The following is a 23,863-nucleotide window of genomic DNA, read 5'->3' on the forward strand; positions in this document are numbered from 1 at the left end:
TTCCCTGCTTGGTTTGTGTGTTACCCTGTTCTCCACACTGCACAGCTTCTGAACCACACCACCAGTGCACCTGTGCACCAGGTGGACAAATTCTTGTGAAGTGACCTTAGGAAACAGCTGCTTTTCATACCCCTGGCCCATCCCTTTGCTTGGCTGTCACTCTTAAGTAGGAAGCTACTTGCTTTAGGCATCTCAGTATTGATCTTCCCAAGTCAAATTCTGTGGATGTACAATTGCCAACACCAAAACCAGACACAAGTCTCTGACAGCTGATCCCAAGGGCATCAAAAACAATGTGACATAATGTACATTGCTGAACCACTTCTGGTTCTGGACCAGCTCATACACAAACCACACATTTGTTTACATTCACTTCTCAATTTTTATTCTATTTCTCGCATGGTCTTCAAATACAGTTTTACAGGTCTTTTTCTGCTACAGATACTGTTGATCTAAAACAGATTAATGAAAGTGGCATTCCAACCTTAATGAAAATTCATAACCATGAAAGATATGTCAACATATCACTTTACAATCCTAGAATGATGGTATTGGCCTGACATTCCATAGGCTCAGACAATTAACTTCTATAATAATAACAAATTCATAGGAAGAGAAAATGTGGCAACTCCTTAAAAGCCAAGAAATAAGGCCACAAGCATCCTATGCTGTAATGTTATGCATCCAGATAAAATAAGTTGAGTCTGGTATTCATGAAGAAACAAAACTCTCCCACCTGGTAAATCAAGGTATCAGCTACTCAACATGCACTCAAAGCTGTATAAAAACTAGTGGCATTCAGCTTGGACTTAATGAAATCCCACAGCACAACCCCATACCTCTCTCTAAAAATGAAATGAATTTGTTTCAACTTAAATACTTCGCTACCGCATTAAAAATCATTCACATTCTGCAAAGGAAAGGAAAAAAAAAAAAGAAACATCTTGCACGTGACTGCACCAGAAGGCCAAACACAGCATTTCCTTACAGGTTGCAGAGAGCACTACTGCAGTCTTAATGCCATTCATTACAGGTTGCAAATCAACTATGCAGCTGGAGGCTTGTAAGAGCAACCAAGCTTCCTTTGTGCATCACTGAAAAAAACCCAGGAAAATTTAAACATAAGATATAGACAGCTGATGGCAGCAGGTGGAAGAAACAAAGTACACCAAAGTGCATACCATTGTTCAATCACCTGTCTGGGACACTGGGACTACTGGGAAATACCATTTCCATTAACGATCCAACTGCCTGACCACCAGGTCCCATACGACACCGGTTCCATCCCATCACCAAGCATGTCCATCCTGGGCAAAAACATTAAACTCTTATAACATTTAAAAGTAGATAACCATTTAAATAATGTGTAAAAATGTGCTTATTGTGGCATTTTTTATAGAAAAGTTATTTGATACAAATGTGCAGGACTTGAAGACCCTGATTTAATCAAACTAGTACGAACAGGCTTTGAAACATGGTGACTCTTCCAAGGACAAATCCCAGCTGCGGGCCAGCTCTCTCTCCCTCTCACCATCTTTCATCCATAATCCCATGCGAACATTACCAAAATTAACGGGTTCAGCAAAGCATTCTGTGAATTGCTGTTTCAGTCCCAGAAGAATGATACCCTCACGCAGTGACAAACTGCTATCTGAAGGAAGGGTCAGTTGGGATCTGCTCCCCTTTCCCAAGATGGTCAGTTCCTAGCCCTGGATATGAGGCACAGTAAGAAAGGTCAGTGCTGAGGACAGACTTGTTCTCGATTGTGGTTTTAGGTTTTTCAAAAGTGCTGTCTTGGACCTATACCATTTCACTTTTCAAAATAAAAAGTTACAAAAACCAGTAAACAAAAAATTACTCAGCATACAGCTAAGTTTATATACACTGAGATTTACAAGTTTGTCATTGAGTGACTTCTGCCACAGACCACTGCACATTTGTCCCTACCAAAACACAAAGCTTGAACCAATGGTCATTAGAAGTGACAACGGGTCGTTGCTTTATCAACAAGCGTAAAGGTTGTAAAAAATAGAACTGTAACTACTTATCTTTAAAAATGCTGATTGACACAAGCAATCCCTCCTATTTCTGCAACTCCCAATTGCACATCCTGCTCTATGACAAAGAAAAAAACCTGCATCTTTATAGGCATTCTGCCAGAGACCAATTTTCTGTTGACACTTGGAACACAGAGAACTGTCGTCAACCACAGCACCGATTGAGAGGGATTCCTCTGAGAAGCTGTAGCCCATGCAAAATTCCTTGGCACTTCACATAGGACCAGGAGAGGACAAGCTTTCTCTTTGTTATAACAATGTTTTCAGCAGCATTATCCCCTTCCAACAAATTACAGTCTGAATGTGTGATGGGTGATTTTCGCATAGCCCCTTTTACCAAGCTGGCTTATTGCTGGCTTTGTGCAGTTAGACCATATGAAGATCCCCACCACTACCTGCCCAGCTGTTAAGGGTCTACAGTACTGGAACAGTTCACTGTCAAGCACTTCAAAGGCTTCTTCCAAGGATAACAACATCCTTTGGAAATCCTTCCATTTTAGCAATTTCAAAACAACCGAGCTTGCTGTAAAATTCCAAGATTCTTTTATCATCTGGTCTCACTTCACAAAAAGCCCCACGGGAGCCTGAAGAAGAAAGAAAAGAAAAAAAACCACTGTAGGATAGGAGTTACTGTAAAAAGCACAGACATAGAATATTACTGGAGTTCCCACCTATTTTAGCAGGTAAATCAGTGATCCAATTCCACATGGAGCATAGTGCCCAAGAGTCCAGATTTATGGCAGCACAGGTGACCATCCCCTAACAGGACTGCACACCGCAGGCATCCATCAGCCTAAACAAACCATCTGCACACCTTTCCCCGCACACAAAGATATCTGATGCTGGCTCCAAACTCAGCACTGCAAGAGGGCATCCAGCAGCACAAAGGAACTGTGAGTATGGGGTGTGCAGTCAGGGCACGCAGCCAAGCACTTCCCATACTGAAGGTATGGTAATTACCCACCAGCGCACACAGCCAAACTTGAAAAAGCATCATTACCAATGCCAGCAGGGAAAATATAGACTTTTGTGCAGTGTTCACGATGTAAAGATGTGTGCTCTCAGTGCCAAATTACTCCCTCAGTTCTGCCTATCTTCTAATTTACAGAATAATGGCTACAATGAAAAGTTCCGTTTTCAAGGAAGCAGCAAAAGTCAGCTGTTCAAAAGCTTCTGTAATTATTTACCCAAATAATCCCAAGTTTGCCTTGCACCATAGAAATGACATGTAGTTAGGAAACAAGGAATTCCAAGTGCAAGAAACTTACCATTAGCCTTTAGAGAAGAGAGCAGGCAGGCCATCATACTTTTGGCCACACTTGGATCTGTAACTTTTTTGTGGATATCAATCTTTATCAAAGATGGGAAGTTAGCAAGGAATGATTCTGGCAGTACTTCTTGTTCTTCATGGAAGCTTAGCATTATTTTCTGAAAAGAACATGGGAAACAGGTATATAATAATTATCCAGCTTTTCATTGTCATTCATCTTTATCAGGGGAGACTGCTTTGCTCATGGAGTGTACCTCCAAACCAGCAGGCTTTTCAGCTACACCTCTGATGGCCACTCAGTTCCTCATCTACTGAACTGCTGTCTGTACTCTAAGCAAAGACTGGCTAGAAAAGCTTCTCAGACCACCAAAGGAGGCATGCAAAGCTCCTTCTCAGGAACCTCTTACTTCAAGTGAAAGAAAACATAAGCCAACACATAACCAAGTTTGCACACAGATATTCTTTGTTTCTTTGCCTTTTTAATAGGCAGTTTTAGGTTGCTTTGCACCATTTACAGCTGTCACACTCCACAAATAGCTCATGGATTTTCACACCAAAACCAAGTACTCTTGAATTTGTTTTCCATATTTAAACTGATGTGACTTTCAGTGCTCTACCTGCAGCACGGGGAAACTAATACTGCATTTTGTGGTAGAACAGAGCAGGAGCAATACTTTATTTTCAAAATGTAATCTTCTCTAGATGAAGATGCTTTACATTTACTGCACTGATTATTACTAAAGTACACCTCATGGTTGTATTACACCACACAGCTGTATCTGACTGGCAATGAATAATTTTACTGTCTCCTTCTGATACATCAGATGCTTTAATACATGCTCAAAGTCTTCAGAAAGGTGCAAAAACTTTCTGAATTCCATGTGAGCTCAAAAAACAAAGACCCAATCTGGAAAGACTTCAGCGTACAGTTATGATCTCACAGGTTATACCAACCTCTGCCTCAGACAGCTCCTTGTCACTATTCGGTTTAGTATATTTTTCTTGCATGAAAGGAATCCAAGACATTTTGCATTTCTTAATGAAGGGAGTTACATCAACTGTTCCCAAAGCATAACCACATATGCCGTCCTCATCTTCTAAGACGAAGCAGTAATCCAGGCTGAGGGTGAGCAGACCTCCAACTAACCTGCAGGAAAAAAAGTGCAAATTCAGTCAAAAGGAGGTCAGTTTGACCAAGTACGCCCTTCAGGTACCAAGGAGGAGACTCCAGGGTCAACCAGCGAAGCGAGTCCTCCAGTCATGGAATTAGTTCCAACAAAGCACTAAATTGACTGACCAGCTGTCAAAACTCAGCTATAAGCAACATCTGCACCTCAGGACTCCATAGTTTAATTCCATATACACTGCTCTTCAGCTTTTGCTCTTAGTTGCTCTGCTGCCATTCTTTCCTTGCTTTCATAATTTCCTTTGGGTACTGTTTGATACCAGTTACACATCCTTTCTTAACTGCCTTCCTGTCACTCAAAGCAGACTCTCTATAAAATTCGATCTAAATTAAACACCTGAGACAAAAAAAAAAATCCACTCAAAGAAGCTCATTTTATAGCTCAGATTTAATGCCCCATTTTTTAAAAACTTTATCTATCATTGTGTATCCTTTTAAGAAGTTTGTACATGTACTTCAGAAAAAACTTGAGGCACTTGGCTGGGGGACTACGCCTCAAAAAACTACAGTAGGTCAGAAAAAATATCAGAGGGTAATTATGGACTATGGATACTCTCATGATATACTTTCACAAAATCTGAAATAAGATACTATGATGCACAGGTTTCATAAGACAGAGGTTTCAGCTAAATTTATTTTCTAACAGCTCACAACAGGTAACCAACACATGAACTGAGACATAACAGCCAACAGCCTTTTTAAGAAACCAAAACCCCAATTTCCTGAGAGTAAATTATTTTATCTACTTCAAATGTTCTTTGTATTCTTCCCACACATAATTCTAAAAATTCAAATTAACTACACTATCAGGACTTCATCCTCCTGGACGACCCCTGCAGGACACTTGTTCCTACTACGTACTTGTCTCCAATTAAATCTGGTAAACTATGGAAGGGTTGATCAGCTCCATCAGCATACATTTCTCTGCAGATCTTATATACAGATGCCTAAAAGGAGAAAAGAGATGATTTCAACTTAGCAGTCACATTCAAAAGGGAATATGCCATTATCAGCTATACTGTAACCTAGTACCGACAAGCACTGAGTCACCAGAGATCCAAAGTATCCATCTATGCAAAAGGACAGCATTCCCTCCACCTCTTCCCTGAAAGTAACTCAAAGTTGCCTTCAAAAACACTGCAGTTAAATTGAACAGCTGGGAAGGAAAGGCTGGAGGTCAACCTCCTTCTCTTGTAATAGCACAGGATTAATTCTGAGGATTAGATACTAGACACTCAGTGAAGACCACCACCATTGGTAGGAAGTCCCTTTACAAATGTGAAGGACAGACACATCCTGCATGTTCAAAGGCTTTCACCTGAATCTCTTTAAAAGAGCAAATTTGTATCGGTCGTATCTTAAATAAGAAGCTTCACTTTTTTTTTTTTTTTTAACAAAAATGCTTAGCATTTGACATTTCTCTTTCTTCCTTTAATTAAAAAGTAACTCCTCAGAAGAAATATTGTTTATGACTGCATGCCTAGCTGCACCTCTAACTGCTAAGGTGGTTTAGAAATACCAGTTCCACTTCCTACAAAAGAAAAGGGCAGCTTAGGTCGAGTCCTGCACGAAGGTTTGGAAAAGGCTGCTTCACTGCTCGTGAGAACAGCACAGGACAGAGCTGCCCTAGAAGTGGCAGGAAAAGGAGTCTTCATGTGTCAGCCTCACATGTCTGACTGGCTTCAAAGTTAGGACTCATTTGAAATACTGCAAACTCGACCTAGAAACTCCTATTTCATGTCAGTGTACCTAGCAACACAAGATTTCAAGCTGCATTAATCCCTACATTGTCTAAACTGCATCCAAAAAGTGTTAACTCTTGGCTGATACCTCACTTTTAAGTATTCTCCATGCCAAACTAATAGGAAAGAAACCACACTACAAAAAGGGTAAAAAAAGCACTAATCAATAATGACTAATAAAATTTTCCTGATTTAAAAGTATCAAACACTCCAAAGCAGTTTTGACCACATTCTTTCAACACGAGACCAAAAAACTTCCAACTGTAACTAAAATGATATGAATTGCTGAACCATAATCACATTTTTCAGCTCCATTTTGAGATGTAGTATCAATGTTCTGCCTATACAGCTCCACAAATATCAGCAGGTAGCACAATAACCACTCAGTCAAACAGGCATACACAGCCACCCTCTAAGGTTAATCCACTGCATGTCTCCCTGTGGCAAGAATTCGTCTACCAGCTGTGAACAAATTTAACTTGCCTTTCATAAATACGGAAGGCACTCACAGATTTTAAAGGGTGAGGGAGTGGGAGGCTGGGAATCGTGCTGTGGGTGTACACGTCCTGTTGCACAGCATGTTGCTGAACCAGAGTGGTATCATTTAACCTCAGTTTTCCTGTGAGCTGGCATTTGTGTCTTGTGCAAGATATCAGGACACCTGTTTCACCAGGGGAAGAGGGGACTCAGGGTAACCACTGTTGCCACAAGAGGAAGTGCATCACTAACAACAAAAGTGACAAGTGTCAAAAACACTTACCTCATCTTTAGGGAAGTAGGGTCGTATGGTGTACACTTTGGAAGTGGGTGTTAATGGAGGTGGTTGAAAAAAGAGGTCATTTGCCCCATCAATTGGCAGCAAACGCTGTGAAAACAAAATACTTAATATGACTGTATGAACAACAAAACCCATCACTCTTGGGTGTGCACTGCAGACTCCCAAATTAACATTTGCTACTTGCTACCCCAGAAGGTGGGGTTGGTATGCTTTACAAATGCAAAGACCTTATTTGAATAGAAAATATCCAATTTGTGTTCTAAAATATGCAATTGAAACAGCACATTAAGAGTCTGTTAATCTTAACTGCTTTAAAAAACTTTTTACCAATCATATCTACACTAAGAACATAGAATGTCAGGAGGAAAGGTTTGGTCTGAAGAGGGTTAACTGGCCAGAGGAGACACTTTATCCCAAAAGCAATGCGCTGATTCAATTTGCTGCGCGCAGAGCACCTGTGAGGGGGGAAAAGTATAGCGCCTGAAAAATCCATGAACAAATCTGCACATGGTACAAACAGCGATTTAGGAACATTTGCCAATTTGAATTCCTCGCAATAAAGCACGTGACAGCATTATTTGGAGAGGAAACAAAATTTGGATGACGATCCCTTTTGCTCATGGAATTCCCATCGGCAGACAAGCATGCGCGCATTGTGCAATTGCGGGCGCAGGTAAAAATGCTGTGCGACCTGCAAAGAAACAATGTGAAATGTACAACTAAAGCCGCTGCGCTTCGCATGCGCGTGGGACAGGCAGCATCTCCTTGAGAAATTACTGTAGAAAGGGGAGGAAAATTATTTTAAACCAAGCTGTAAGGCTAATGGGCTTTGGACCAGAAAGCCTTCGGCAGACCAATCCTTCCAGACCTCTGATGTGCAACAAAAGGTTTCTCATAAAACAAAGAAAATGTCATTCAGTTGTGAAGTCATATTGATACCTGGAACTCTCCTGCTAGACCACCTCTAAAGGCCCAGGGTTCTTGGTCTCCACTTAAGAACTGTGCTGAAGATTGACTACGACACCCTGTTGAGATCAGATCCAAGCGGAGAATGTTACGAGAAGGGGGATTTCCTGGGTGTCTTACATGTCCAAAAAGCTAACATACACTTGTGGAAAAAGCTCTCTAACTGAGCTAGAATCCAGGGCTTGGGGAGGGGGAGGGGCTGTAATAATGTATAATTAATAAAGCTTTTGTGCTTGCGCACTAATTGTGGTATTCCAGATTTTTGATTATCTGTAACAGACAGGTGAGGCAATTCAGCTACACACTTCATTCTAGACCAGAAGGCACATGAATGGTGCCATGCAGAACTACACAGACTTCCCGCGCGTTTTGTACACTTTTTTTTTTGCATATTTGTGCCAGAAACATTCATTTCATCTAAGAAATTCTGATACCTTGGAAGCTGCGTGGGTCAATAGCTACTACCATAAATTTCAGCTCAAACAAATGTCATTATCACAGCCCCTGGAAAAAAAAATGGACCTTTCTGAAGTCACATTTTAGTACTGATTGTTTCTAATCTTGTCAGAAAACCAGGACTAGCAATATATGCAAACAGTCTGGAACAGATCAGGCAACCAGGACAGCTGTATGAAATGGCATTCTTGCAAGAGACTACACAGATTTACATAATCCAGGCCACACCTTCACAATACTGTTGGCACATTAAAAAGCTAAGTAGTGTTAACTGGAATTAACTCACAGTTTAACAATTTAAACTATTAACACACCTTGGCGGCCACTACTAGCTTTGCTTTTTGTGTCTGGATTTCTATTTCCACAAGTATACTGGATGCGCCAGGGACCCTGCTGCTCAACCAGCAGCAGCAGGCCCATCGCAGTGCTTAGCTTTAGCTTGCACTTGCTTTAGAAAAGAAGTTTCCATTGGCTGTTTGATTTTTAACACCATTCTGCCAGCAAGGCACTGCAGCCTTCACCAAGTAACATAAATGAGAGCTCTGGAGAGAAGAAAAAGCCAAGCGGTATCTGGAGTGGAGATCTCAATTACATGCCTAGTTTTCTGACAAGAGGAGCAGCGCAAACACTCTTTTCCTTTTGTGGACAGCAATCTACCTCCTGTTCAAGTAACAGTCTCAGATCAGTACAGACAAGTATGTTGTGCTAGTCAGAGAGTCCCAAAGTGTGCCAAGTTTGACATTTATGCGAGGTTAAGCATATAGGTTAAATACAAACTACCCTAAGTCTGGTAAATTTCAGAAACAATCCAAACAGCAGAATTCAAATTTGGTTTACTCCCACATTTTAGAATTCTCACATAAGATATCCTTCCCAAAGAGATTTAGTCAATAACTTGGAAGACAGCATCTGTCTGTCCTTTGAGACTACTACTTAACTAGCACTTCCAATTATTACAGTAAAGAGCTGTGTGAATGAAGAGCTGTGTAAATGAAAAACATAGTTAATGCCTTAGTCGCTGCGCAAATGTGACTTCAGTTCATGCCTGTTGTACATCTAATCTATCTGAGCTGCCTCACAGACAAAACCTTTCCATTTTAATTAATTAATGACGACGCGCTGTGAACATCTGGCGCTGTCCATCCAATAGCAGAAGAAACTTGTGCTGAAGATTCTCCCATCTGTACACAATGGGGAAGAAGACAATAGAAGTCATTAGTAATCCATAGTACTGTACAGCCACACTAATTTAAGGGACTGAATGCTAGCTGGACTTGGGAGGAGAGGTGAAGAAAGTGAACATCCAGTGGACCATTGAGCACACCACTGTGAAAACTAACTTGTTTGGATTTGAAATGTACTTGACTTTCTATAATGGCCCCTCTACAGAAGCACTGATAGCATAAGAGTATTAAACTGTACATGTGAAAACCCCTGAATTTTTCAAATATCTAATACCAGTGTGAGTACTGGAACAGAACAGTGCCAAAGTTAACAGAGTTCGTGTTTACGGAGTTGGCTTCTACTGTGAACTATTCCAAATATTTGATGCATTTAGAGACTTGAACCCAACTTTACACGGACATTAAAAACAATTTCAGCTGAATTTAATACATAGTCTGATAACTCTGAAATGCAGTCTGCATTGGGCCCTCAATGTTTTCAAGGACTACAAGAACCACTGTTCCCTTTATAGAGCTTTGGCCTAGAGCTATAAGCAGATTAAGTTATCAAGAAGAGAGCATTCTGTCTAGCTAAAGGTCAACATACAGCAAGGATAGTAAAGTTGGAGGAGTTGTGTTACACTTAAAAATGCACAAACTAAGGTTTTTAAAACAGCATGAGGTTGTTAGAGAAATGTTAACATACTACAATGCTGCTGAGTTTTGAGTTTTCCTCCCCCACTGGTTTTCTTCTCTGTGCTGTGCAAAAGGCAGTCTCAAAAGCTCTCTTCTTTATCAACTATAAGTTTAGAAATCAGATACTTAATAAGCACAAAACACAGGAATTTGTTGTGCACAGACCAAGTTGATGATTTAACAGGCTTCTCTGTCCCTGCTTAAATCTGTCAGTATTTAAGAATATAATTTAAAGACAATCCAAACACTAGGATTAGACCAAGGTTGTGTAATGGTTAGCCACTGTGAGGTTTGTGACAGCTACAGAAAGTGTGACTTGAGACCATCAGCTTTGCTGTCTGCTGTGTATGTCAAGCAACTCCACAGCATATTCCTTACAGTTGGATTGAAACCTGAAAGTGAAATGAGGTCACTAGAATTACCCAGGCCATGCTGGTGCTATCTGCCAACTTAGGATCTCCCAAAAATCTTTCAGGAAAAAAACCAACAAAACAAAACAAAGAAGAAAGTGCCACACATTTAAAAACATACCGAACAAAAAACTGTTTCAAGTTCATTTTATGTCTCAGACTAAATCTGTCCAGAGAGCTCCACAATTTCCACCCACTACCAAAAACTAAAATGTATTTTAAAAAAAACCCCAAAAAAAAAAAAAAAAAAAAATCAGAAATTTGGAAAGTGTTTTAAGGAAATAATTTTGCACCAGAATAGCCTTATGCTACAGCTCGCATGCGCACAGGGGCTGGGAGGATCACCTTCCTCATCGCCAGGCCCATTGAAAGGTCTGTTGAAGACAGCAATAATGTTATCAGGACAGAGCAAACAGCAGATGGCTGATGTGATCACATTTCGTAGTGTCATTTCCAATCATACAGAGGGGCATCCAAGGAGTTACATGGCATAGTCCAGTGTGCATTCAGTCAAGAGTAAGTTAAAGTCAACACTTACGTGTCAGATGAGATTCAAGTTTCATTAGCCCAAGAAGAAAATCAAGGTCTCCAATCTTAAGCATCCAGCAGACTTCACTTTTAATAGCAAAGCAAACTCACTGCAAGCGTTGCTTCAAATATCAAGACAGGAAAACCTTTAAAACAGGGTCAAACCAGACCCCCTGTCCAAGAAAACACATTTGCCTAATGCTTCAGTTTTCCCCGTGGGCTAATTAAAAACACACATTAAAAATATGCTATCTGGGATTATAATGGCTCCCAATGCACCTACCTAACCACTGCACAAAAGATTTCACCATTGACATAATACTCTTGATATCCCAGACGTAGGAGTACATGTCATAAAGGATAGTCCTGTTGGCACAATTGGAGAGGCGAGTGAACATGCCCATCACCAAGCTGCACATCTCTTCAAACTTGGCTGCTCGGTTACGCCATTCTTCTATCTATGAAAAAAATCCACAAGATCAAACACAAGCTCCTAGAGAGGAGAGGAACTCTATGGAGGAAGACTACACAATTCATTACTTCATTTTACCAGAATGGACTGCCATACCACACATGACTTACAAATATTCTCTGTGGCTGTTAGAAGTGAGGCCAGTACACGGAACACTGGTCAAACGCAGATACCAGACTGCCTTCATAGCTACATGGCACTACAGGGCTTAAAACAGTAGATTCCACTGGAGGAATGAAAATTACTGTGATCTGCGGTTCATTATACACTTCAGGTCCTACAATGTAGTCTCTTTTACAGACAACAGATAAAATTGCTTGAGATTTTGACATAGAAGAAGAGAAACAAGATTTGCACTCACTTTTTCAGCATCCTTTCCTTTGCAATTAACGCTGACAACACTGCTGTTTGCTCTGAGCCACTGGAATTCCCTCAGCATCTGTGCACCTTTGGGTCCATGTTCATAAGGAAGGTAAAACAAGTCAGCAAGAAGCTGTAAGTCCTCTAAAGTCACTGGTTCTACTGTGTAAAGAGGCTTTTCATTTGGACCAGGCACAAAATGTTCTTTGTTAATTTGCTCATCAGTCTGCATAGGTGCAATGTCACTACCAGAATCTTCCTGCATAGACATCTCTGGAGACTTCGACTCAACTATACTCTCCTTATCCGTATCCATTGGCTTCAGCTCCTCTGCCATCTTGGCTTCAGCAATATCTGTCAGTATCTGGTTTGCATTCTTGTCTGCATCATCTTGTTTTTCCACCACCATGTCCATTGGTTCCTCATCAGATTGCTTCTTCTCCTCCTCCTTGGCCAAGGCCGGTGAGTCACTGCTCAGTGCCGCGCCCTGGCTCATGATGGGCTCCTGGTACACCGTGGTAACCACTGTTGCTGCATTTAAAGAGGATGGTGCCACCAGTGGCCCTACATCCCCTACAGAGGTTTTAGCACCACTGTGGGCCACTTGCCTACCTGAGAATAAGAAGAAACAAGTTTAGTTTTCAATATCTACCAACTAACATTCAAATCAGCAACTCCTGCAAATGATGGATGATTTTGTTACCACAGCATCCCATCAGCATAGCCTCCTTTCGGTACTTTGCCTGTTCACTTCTGTCAATGTAATTCTAACTACTGCCTCGGAGTTTTGCAAGTTTCCTTTTCACATAACTGGTACGCAAAGACAGGACAAAGAAAAAGTTAGGAAAATTATTTAACATTTATGTGCTCCCAGCAGAATTTATAACTATGTAATCAGAATAAAAAGATCGTAAAGTAACTTTTTCACTCTGCATCAACTGACTTGGTAAAGTTGTATTTGAATATAAAGGACAGTCCATAATAAAAGCTTAATATGATAAGCTGAGGGTTAAATATTTCAAACTCAAAACTGTCTTTAACCTGGGGAAAATTGAGACATTCAAAACCTTACCACTTACAATCTTGGACAACCTGCTCTAACTCACCCTCCCTGACCAAGGTCGTTAGACGCAAGATAGATCTCAAGAAGTCCATTCCAACTTAAACTATACTGTGAAAATGGAGGAAGACTGACACCTTAATTACTACTCTTCACCCAGTGTTTCTGCTGCAGTTGAGCAGTAGAAAAATACAAAACTCCAGAGCAGTTCAAAAGCATAAATGCACCAGAGCAGTTAGGAGAACAGTCTCCTCCATTCCATCACCAGTTACCACAGAAAGATGCTCTGATCACCTGAAACCCACACTAGAGAAAAACAGATTGTCTCTCATATCCCAAGCTCCACTGTAAAAAAAGGTGTACAGTGCTGGAAGGAACTCAGCTGGTTTATGCAGACAAACTCAGGAAAGTAAAACTATCTTAAAACAACTGGAAGAACACAGAGTCTTCAGGACCAGAACTAATTTTTACAACAATCTAACATCAACTCAGAAAAAAAAAAAAAAAAACAAAACGAAAACAACCCACTGTAATTCCTATTCTCCCAGGTTCCACTGAAGTCTAGTAAGAACTAGGATTAGCAAGATCCATACCCTTTCCTGCCTTCCATCAGAAGTGCCAAATGGATAATACATCAAGACTGCTTCTGTTGATCAGTCAGAGCATTACAAGCACACTGCAGAACATAAAGCATTCTTACTTTTTAATTAAGGTTCCCCATTTACTAAGGCAGAAAATATTTTCATCTGACATGTATCAATTTCCAGGATCTGTAAAGTATCTTTAATCTAAACACAAACACTGAACATCTAACACCACTTTTCTACCAGCTCCAGTATGATACCAAATCATACTCACTGCTGTACTGCTGAGGTACTCCAAATTCCTGTAACCATTCTGTTAAGGCCAACTTCAGGGCCATTTGTGGGCTGTAGAGAACATCTGTTTCAATATCTTCATCACTTCCCTCATTTTCCAATTTAATCTGGATTGAAACCGTGCTGTCTTCAGTATCAGCTAGAGAAAAATTTTAAAACGTTATCATGCTAGTTTAATTCAAAATAGCAAAACCAGACAAGGCATACAGTAACTCAGGGGCTTACTTCACAAAAAGGACAAGTTACTAGATTCTAATTAGAAAAATAAGGAAATTTATGGTCATCACCAATGTCCACACAGAAACCAGACACCCTGGCATTCAGGTGTCTTCTGATCTGAACTGCTTCTATTCCAATGAAACCATATCCATGGACACATTTCAAATTTGAGCATTAAACCTGCTTTCCAGGAGTGTTAATTACATGACCACAGAAACCTCTCAAGTCTAAGAAATTCTTTGATACCCTGTGCTACATATATGCCCCAGGGAAGTCAGTAAAGCAAGATCATTATCTTTCAGGCAACTGCCATTTACTTATGGAACAGAAAGGCTAAGTGATCATAAGAAGAAAAAGTTGGTGAGGAAGAGATAAAACCATTAAAAACACTGAGAATTGGTATGATTTATATGGTTAAGCATACTTACTCATCACCACATCTTTTCGCACTCCATTCATGTTAGACTTGTACCAGGTCGCAAGCGTGTGAATGGCAACGTAATTGGCCTCAAATTCACAGTTTGGATTGGTCAGAACACCCTTCAGTCGAGGGATGAGTTCAGTCGACCGACCCTTGTAAGGCCCAAGAAAAAGCCTCTTTTGATCATAATCATTAGCATGAATGTTATCCCAGATAACTGGTGCTCTCCTGATGATCTTAGAAACTTCTTCAATGGATTCTACCGGAATGTCTTTGGATACAACTTTTGGACCTAAGCAGGAAATAAAATCAGAGGGCTTTGCAAATACTTGAACACTCAAACCCCAAGTAGCTGGACAGTTTGTCTCACTAAATACTTATGAGAAAATAGTTAACACCAACAAAATGAAAGAAGTAAGCCATCAATCTTTACCTGTCCATAACACTTCAATCCCAGGGAGCAGTTTTTCTCCTACAGTCCGTAAATACGGTGACTGGGCAACATTCGGGTAACAGAAAGTTCCACAGTACTCTGCACAGGAAAAGAGAATGTCACTGTCACTGGAAGGATGCACATGTGTGACAACATACTCAACTGTCCCACAAACACATTGAGAGAACACAGCAGACAGAATTCAAGAGAATGAGAAAACCCCAAGACTCATTACAAAATACAAATACCTAAAAATTTTAACACTGGAACATATGTCTCTAAAGTTAAGGTCTGCGACAGAAGCACAATACTACAGTGTAAGAGGCTAACTAAAAATATTTTTTGATAAAAAAGCAACTCATTGACAAGTGGGCAATCTTATTAAAAGTAGGAACCAGTGACAGCCATAGGCATAGGCTACTTCTACTTAAAAAAAAAAAAATCTTAGAAACTAACAACCTGCTAATTCAAGAAGCAAAGATTTCAGTTCAAATTAGGAAAAAATAAATTTTCCTTTAGCCTAGTTCTCATTCAAACTTCCTGAACTGTTCAATCAAGCTGCTTAATTTCCTTGGCATTGAGCCTTTCAGAGACTTATAAATTTGGAAAAAAATCTTTGCATACATCTGAATAATCAAGCTTTTCTTTGTAAGGCAATTTCTTCAACCAACCCCAAAATACTCCTTACAGCAGTTATTAAATGTTAAATCAGCTTTTCAAACAGTAAGGTAACCGTTCCCCTCCTTTAAGGCTGAAGGAGACTATTCTGCTCATTTTACCTGTAGGACAGAAAAGGAATGTGTCTGGTTCTCCTAGATATTGATAAATTTCATTTGTGATTGAGACTTGAGCATGAGCAAAAGAACTGAAAACTTCTTTGTCTGCTGCACACATGTTGTGATCGATATCATCAAACAGCAGTGCAAAAGATCTGCAGCCAAACTGTGAAACCTAATACAAGAGACAAGAGTAAAATGTTTAATTTGTTAAATTATTATTGCTTCTTTTAATCAAACTGTAGGATTTTAAAATCAAATCTACCTTAAAGACAGCTATAGGAATGGGGATACAGTGGAGGCAAGACAGATTTTGGTTTCCATTCACAATGAATGCCTGTCTCTGACCCACAGCTCTGCTTCTCTCAAAGATTAGACCTTTAAAGACCTGCAATCTGTTCCAGTTTTAACCATCCAAAGCTGATCTCACAGGATGGACAGCTGGGAAAAAAAAACCTAATTCTGTAACAGCTCTTGGACAAAGAAGAAGAGTCAGTGAGGAGAACAAAGAAGATGTGCACGTCAGGTCTGCGAAGGCATTTATTGTGGACTAGAATTCTCGCTTTTAGCAGCGCTTCTTGGCTTCAAGATTCCAAAATACCCTGAAGTCACAAACAGACTCCAGCACCCAATACAAGATGTGAAATTTTTTTAGTCAAAGTTATCACTGGCTACCTCTGCAACACAACTTAAACACATCCATCGCAATCATTCAGAGACAAACTAACACCAGTGCTGGAAGGGTCCAAGAAGCTGGTGAAAAGCCGTAAGAGTGAGCAGGGAATTGGAGTTCCCAAATTAAGCAGCACTGGAACTGTGCTAAGTTTGTGTCATCCTCACCTGGTCCAGCTTGCGTTTCAATGTGGAGACCTCCTTAGGATTGGAGAAAGTGATGTCAAGTCCAGGTGAGATTGCATAGATAAATTCTATTTCATGTTCTCGGGCAGCTGATATTAGAGTCATTAGCTGCTCTGGAAATTAAATTAAAATATTTCAGAAGGACTCAACAATTAAAAAAAAATTCTCAGGCATCATTTAAAGTATATTATAAAGTGCAGATACTTCTATCATAATTAGAAAAAATAATTGCTGGAATTTCTTGAAACTAACACAGCAAAGAACACCAAATTATTTGGAAGATTTTTCAGCAATTATGCCAAAAGGAATACAACTTGTATTCCTTTTGTATTCCTTGTATTCTCATTTTCCCTGTTAAATTTTTTATGAATATTTTAAAAATTTCTTTATTTCAGTGCTGTGAGACAAATATGGATATAGTCTGTTTCCACAGTACATACATCAACAGTTCTAGAATTATTGCTTACTTTTCCCATAAAGTGGATAATACTAACAATTTATTGCAGTAATATCACCCCATGTGACAGTGGTTCACACAGTACTCAAATGACTGAAGCTTGGGCACAAGAAAAAGTGGGGTTTAACATCACTCTGCAAAAGTAGTTGCTTTAAGAAACAAACTTGCAATGGAATCTTTCATAGAATGAATAAAGATAATTATTTTTAGCATATTTAACAATCTTTGCTGTTATTGCATATTACCTTGCAGTATCCTTTAGATTATTTTTCAGCATTGATTCAGAGAGGCCACCAAGAAGGATTATTTAATTTCAAGAGAGTATAATTTTTCCTTTCACACAAGGAAAACTATAATTTCCTCAGTCTAATAAAGCATCATAAATCCCACAAATGCCAGAGGTGGATAAAACAACTCACACTAGCATGAACAGATGTTTTATGTTCTGACTAACAGGTCAAGAGCTGTTTTTCTAACAGGTACTCTTTTCACTGAGACAAGGACTTAATGAATCACATAAAAGGATACGCTGTTTGCTCATCAATCTTTTTTTCCTTTTCTAAAGCAAATAATTTCTACTTCAAAATACAGCCCAGACGTTCAAGAGCCAGAGGAATAAGTCTAAGCAACCTTTCCCGTAACAAAAAAGAAATCTTTTAAGACAAAGACTTAAAAGCAGCTTCAGAAACCATCTACAGTTATAGTTAAAAGAAGTAAATCCATGCCTGCTCCAAAGCTCCAATAAACACATCTGCAGGGTATTAAAAAGATGTTTTCAGTCACCTTTGGGAATGGCTACTGTGATTAAACACACACAAGTATATATAGCCATAACCAATTAATTCAAAAATCTACTTATGGAAGACACAGAGGAGAAATAAAGGCAATTACCTGCTTCCTCCACCGAGTACATTTCTCTCCAAAACATCCTGTGCTTGTAGTCATCCTTTGGGGCATACAGGTATGTATTCAGTCCCCACTTCTGAAGCCTAAAAACAGAGGAAAAAAAGCCATCAAATAGCCTACAAATTCAGGAATTCTGTGTTTCACTCCATATTATTCTTCTCAATCTAATTTTTTTTCTTCACTGAACACTGTGTTATATTAAGTCACAATAACTTCAAGCACTAATTGTATTGGACAAATTTGGTATACGCAAGATGAAAAGGTGCATACAAATCCCCAAGAACACAGATATTAGGCAGAAAGTTGCTCTAGGTTAGAACAATAATTCTTTCCAGACTTAAGTGGAAGTTTATGATTACATTCCGATGGAATGTGCTGCAGTAAGAGGAAACATGACTTGCCTTCTAAAAAGTTCTTTCCTCTGCTCCATCACCCAAGGTCTTCCATAAAATCCTATGGGCAACAAGATGAGAATTATCCAGTTAGATTATGCCTGCTTCATGAAACCTTGTATTACAACCCACCATTTTCTTCCTCTTTTGCTACATTTGTCAAAAAGCTTCTCAAAGCAGAACGGGGGGAAAAAAAATAGTTAGGATGAGGAAAGTGTAATAACCTAAACTGATCTAAATTTAAAATGCAATTATAACTTGTTTTATTTCTTGTGTTCTAAGGTCTTATAATTTTGGCCACTGAAGCAATTAATTTTCAGAATACAAACTGTGTTCCTGAGCATATGCCCTTGACAAGTCAAGTCAGCATTATTATAGCAGCAGACTGAACAGTAATAACCTAATTAAAGTACCACTCCAGACACCTACAAATAGATCTGATTTTAAGTTGAACACTGAAGACACCTGAAAACATTTACCAGCTCAGAAATGCTTAACTGGGGGTATAGACTAGGATTTATACACACAGAATATATAAATACATACTGGAGAATATGTAATTAAAAAATTTGCAAGTGAGTCAACAAAATGCTTAGGATTTAATTTCTCTTATTCTGTTTAACAGGCTCTTTGTCAGAACTAAGTTGTAAAGTGATACTTTACCATTGCCAGAGTTTACAAGCTAATACTATGTCTGTGAATAATCATACATAAAAGCATCTACCCAAGTGATTTTAGAGTAGAGTGCATTGAAAGTCATACAATTCCATGGAAATTGCAACTGCCTCTGGCTTAATCTAATCCTTCCATTCTAGAAACACAATACTTTAAAAAAGCACTCTCAATGCCCTCTTAGTCAAGCCAACCCACTAAGACCTATGTACAAACAATTCAACCACAAGTGGGCACTTCAAAACAAAGCTTCAGCTTGCAGTCCATGCAGAGACAAGAGACTAAAATAACATGAAATTTAATAAGCTCTTATTTTCAAACTGCATGGCCACTCAGTGATGAATGACACTACTAATACACAAAGCTCACAAGTCCCTATAGAACACCAGTTCAAAAGGTAAACAGTATCTTCATTTCCAAAGCTATTCACCCTTGTAAATCTGTAAATATTCAGTCTCATTGAGGTCACAACCACCCTTTTACCTTCCAAAACTTCAAACTGATGCAACTGAAGCCATTTTTTATATAGTGTACAATGGTCTTCTAAGAAGCTTAAAGCAAGAGGCTCAAGTTTTAAGAATTATTCTCTCTAAGAGTGATCTCAAACTGCCTGGCATCAAAACATGGCAGAACTGAGCAACTACTTAGCCTCACAACTGCCCAGTGCAACAGGGAACAACCAGAGAGAGCTGAGAGGCCTGAAAACTTCCCAGTTTACTTCACCCAGAAGGAATTTCTTATTTTCACTGTAGTTTCCTAACTCTGATGCTGCCCTAAGGAAGCTCAGGAACTCACAAAACAAGTGAAACCTTGTGAAACCTAAAGAATATCCCCTATGGCCTCTTAACTCATTCACAACACTTTTGCTTTACTTATGATACTGCTGTTTCAGACCTACAAACCTAAAGCACAGCATGGCCTACTGTTAAAAAAAAAAAAATCAGTTACCAAAAACTGATTAAATAAGGCTGAACAGAACTGGCTAATCTGTAGCAATACTTTTCCATCTGTCATCACATTTCTTAGGTTACTACTGTCACCAGCTGATTACAATTCTTGGATCTTTCTGTCCAACTAAAAAAAATCGACCTCGTTTTGTATTCCTCCCTCAGGACTGTGTGTCAGGTTAATACAAAGTCAACAGATCATGCCAAAATACCTCATCCCATTACCATGCTTTCCACCACTAAAAGTCAGGACATCCTAGAGGCAGTGCACCAAAGCTTTGCCCTCAGCAATCTCTTAGACCTTATTACTCTGCAAAACAGCGAATTTGGTAAGCGGCATACACTCTCCACATTCTTAGAGTGCACATTCAGTATTTGGCAAATTGCCCTCTGCTTTTTCTACCAAAGATCCAAATTCTCCATCTCAGCGCTCTAATCTCACTACACCTTCGTCTGTGTTAACCACTACTCTACGTTTAAGTATTTATCTACAATTCTGACGTGAATTCCTGTTTTTCTCTTAACTCTCTAATTCCCTTGAGTCACTAATGAGACAGATGTTTTCACTCACTACCGTTTACCTCGTTCACCACAAGTTTGTTTTTCTGTTAGTGATGGGGTTTTGTCTGCCTTTTTTATTTTTTTTAACACTCCCCTATTCATACTGTTGTTAGGCTGGTAACTCCTAAACCGTGTTTCATCGGGCAGAGGCCATTTTCTTTGTTTTGTGCACAGTACACCCAAGAACACCTGCAATAAAATATATGCTGAGGCAACCGACAGTGTGACTAACATGACAAGAAAAATTATTATGGTATTCTCAGTGGTTCCGACAGAAACCTGGATGAACAAGTGATGTTCCAGGTGTATCAGCAGGAACAAGAGAAAACATGCTGCTACAATCTGTGGTTCTCTTCACTGTTATGTGTCTCCAAAGCCTTCAATTTGGCATCTACCCTCACAGAATTAAGTTTATTAGCAAAAGAAAGGCATTTTTCTCCACACTGATTGTATTTAAGCCCTACAAATTCACCTCTCACAGTCATATTTACAGAAACCAAATGATCTCTTTTTTTTTAAGATACGAACAGAAAACAGTCTGCAAAGCAATGCAAAAACTGACTTTGATAAACTCCCTGTTCCTCTCTCCATTCCACCTGCTAATCATTTTGTTTTCCTACTGGAAAATCATTATTGGTACAGAAATAAAAAGAGATCACAGGACATAAACTATTTAAAGCCAATGGGTTTTGCTGGGAATAAACTATTTTTCCTGCTGACTTTAAACCTCAACTAACCTGTCAGAAATGCATTACTGAGAACTGCAAAAAGTCCCTTTATTCCACAGCTTCAACAACAATTCAAACCTTTTAATGGTGTAACTATGTTAAAAGACTGAAGATTGTTCTACAATTAAAACGATAAGCTATAACACTTCAGAGAACAAGGTGCATTTGACGTTAATTACTGAGCAGATGGCTACAGAATCACCTACGCGGGACTGAATATGAACCTTTGGACTGCAGGAAGAGCACGTACAGCCGAGATAATCGCGCGGTAGCTCTGCTCTCTCCCACTTCCCCCTTTAGACACGAAGGAGCAAGCGAGCCCCGGCACTGCCTCAGCCTCTCTGAGGAATCATGGGCGCGCCGGGTGCCAGGCCTGCCCTCGCCCCGCCGCACAGCTGCCATCAAAGGGCGCTCCCCGCTCCAGCTCCAGCCCCGGGGGCAGAAGCCCCGCCCGGGAGCTGCGGCTCCTCCCCACCCTGGCGGAGTCCCGGCCAAAAACCGCACGCCACCTCCCCGCCGAGCGGGCTCCTCCGGGCGGGGGAGGAGACGGCGAAGCAAAGCCAGCTGGGACCAGCCTATCCCCGGTCTCCTGCGGCTACCGAACCCCCCGTCTCCCAGGGGAGACCCCTGTGAAAGCTCTCACCTTCGACGACTCCGCAGAGGAAGCGGCGGGAGCCCAGCGCGGTCTCCGTCTCGGTGTCGGTCTCCTCGCCCCCCGGGACCGGCCCTGCCGCGGCGCCCGGCGGCTCTAAGGGGGCGCCGGGCACCCCGGCCGGGTTGGGACTGCCCTGGGGCTCCTCCAGCGCCGCCTGCCCCTCCTTCTGCACCATCCTGCCGCCCGCCGCCAGCGCCGCCGCTCGCTGGGCCGGGCCGAGCCGAGCCGGGTCCCTGCCGTCCCCGCTCCGCAGGCCCTTTGTCTCCGCCGCTCCGGGGCCGCCGCCGCCGCCGCTTCCTGTTTACGGGGCGATGCGCCTGCGCGGGGAACCGGCCCCAACCGGTCCGCGCCGCTCCGCCCGCAGCCGTCCCGCTCCGAAGGACCGCCGCGGGGGCAGGGGAAGCGTCTGTCTCGGCGGGAAGAGAGCGAAGGACGCGGGCGGCCGGGACCGCGCCGGTGGAGCGGGAACAACGGGCTGAGGCGCGGGAGGCTCCTCAGGGAATGAGGCGGGCGGGCGACGCGAGCGGTCTGCGCCGGCGCGGGGCGGGGGAGGGCGCGCACTGCGCGTGCTCGGCGGGGCCGGCAGCGGGAGGGGCGAGGCCGCGGCGGCCTCAGGGCGCTTGCGCGGGGAGGCAGCGCGCGCCCGCGGCGCACGCGCGAGGGGCCGCGGGGACTGAGGGGGAGGGGGCAGTGGGGCAGCACGCATGCGCCCTGGGGTTTGTGTAGGGAAGCGGCGCCGAGGGGGAAGGAGGGTGGGGAATGAAGTGTTTACCTCCGGTCTGCGCGTGCGCCTCGCGGCGCAGCGCCCCGGCGAGAGCGCGCCTGCGCGGGCTCCCGTGGGACGTGACCTGGTTGTGGCGCTGCCCGGGAAGCTCAGCAGGGCCCGCCGGGGCTGCGGCGCGGAGGGGAGACCGAGCTGCTGCGTGGGGGAAAGCTCCGAGCCTGCTGGCACGGCACGGCACGGCACAGCCGATGGCACGCCTGGAGGTGTTTCCATGCCTGAAAGAGGCCACGAGGATGCTGAAGGGTGGGATGCAAAGCTGAGATGATAGCAGTAGATCACAGGAGAGGTCTAAGGTCACACAGCATCTCTCCTGCTGCAGCCGCATGGGAGCACGAGGGACCCCAGGACTGAGATGACCTGTCTTGTGACTATGGGGAGACTATGGCAAGGTGATCCTGCCAGCCTTCGCAGCACTGGGGAGACTGCAGCAGGTACCAGCCAACAAGAAACAAGTTATCAAAGAGCTGCCAAAAACCCCAGCTCGCGAGAAAGGGCTGGAGAACGCCTGCAGACGTCAGGGCAGACACATCACGTTTCAGCCACGTTTCTGCTTATTCGCACTGACAACAATTCGGGCATGACAAGAAACTGAAGACGGCTGCGTTTCCGGCACCGGCAATACCCGTGCTCGGGAAGCTGCAGCAGAGCCCCTGGCCAAGGGGCATCTCTAGTTACCACCATCATCAGGCCAAAGCCTTCAAAGAGCAAAAATAGAAATTGTACAGATACCCTAAATAGGAATCAGCTAAATTGCATTGATACATGAGCAGACTTTACAGAAAGAATTAGGAGAAATGCACAGAATCTGGGTAGAGAACACACAGGACTTTCACACACCTCCAGAGCTGGGCAGTGACTACAGGGTCACGAAAGACCCTGAAGGGGTGCCCATATCTCTGATCATGGCAAAATACTCCTACAGTAATAGTTCTGCCAGTCTCGGAATCTCATCCTTTTACAAAATGCGTGTGTTTCTAGGCAGTATTCAGAACGCTGGGGTGAATGACTGCCCCAGGCTGCATCAGCTGCCTC

General features: G+C 41.9%; 1 protein-coding gene across 2 annotated transcripts; it reads right to left on the minus strand.

Moving 5' to 3' along the window:
- Positions 1-358: 358 nt before the first annotated feature.
- OGA (O-GlcNAcase) lies at positions 359-22,532 on the minus strand. 2 transcript variants are annotated; one of them, XM_066191054.1, is made up of 16 exons: positions 22,036-22,522; positions 18,494-18,545; positions 18,078-18,175; positions 16,712-16,842; positions 15,875-16,046; positions 15,096-15,194; positions 14,670-14,954; positions 14,003-14,161; positions 12,086-12,696; positions 11,536-11,710; positions 7,973-8,058; positions 7,016-7,120; positions 5,375-5,460; positions 4,282-4,474; positions 3,326-3,485; positions 359-2,641 (listed from the first exon to the last, which is right to left on the minus strand). In XM_066191054.1, the coding sequence occupies exons 1-16, from the start codon at positions 22,220-22,222 to the stop codon at positions 2,505-2,507; spliced, it is 2,736 nt and encodes a 911-aa protein (XP_066047151.1). In that variant the 5' UTR covers positions 22,223-22,522; the 3' UTR covers positions 359-2,504. The 2 variants fall into 2 exon arrangements, 1 of the variants encoding a protein (XP_066047151.1); XR_010722273.1 differs by lacking the exons at positions 359-2,641; positions 3,326-3,485; positions 4,282-4,474 and adding an exon at positions 6,765-6,916 and having other exon boundaries at positions 5,392-5,460; positions 22,036-22,532.
- Between the last annotated feature and the right edge of the window lie 1,331 nt (positions 22,533-23,863).

Source organism: Chamaea fasciata, unplaced genomic scaffold (genome assembly GCF_029207755.1).
Source record: "Chamaea fasciata isolate MVZ Bird 193981 ecotype frontalis unplaced genomic scaffold, bChaFas1.0.hap1 SCAF_9, whole genome shotgun sequence".
Taxonomy (NCBI): Eukaryota; Metazoa; Chordata; class Aves; order Passeriformes; family Sylviidae; genus Chamaea; species Chamaea fasciata.

What these genes read in the sequence shown, in the direction of transcription:
- OGA (XM_066191054.1), bottom strand. Translation starts at nt 22,222, where the DNA reads ATGGTGCAGAAGGAGGGGCAGGCGGCGCTGGAGGAGCCCCAGGGCAGT. An exon ending in ATTCCTTTTCTGTCCTACAG is followed by an intron (nt 15,195 to 15,874) that starts GTAAAATGAGCA and finishes TTTCCTGTGCAG; the next exon opens with AGTACTGTGGAACTTTCTGT. An exon ending in CTCTTCTCTAAAGGCTAATG is followed by an intron (nt 2,642 to 3,325) that starts GTAAGTTTCTTG and finishes TTTCTTCTTCAG; the next exon opens with GCTCCCGTGGGGCTTTTTGT.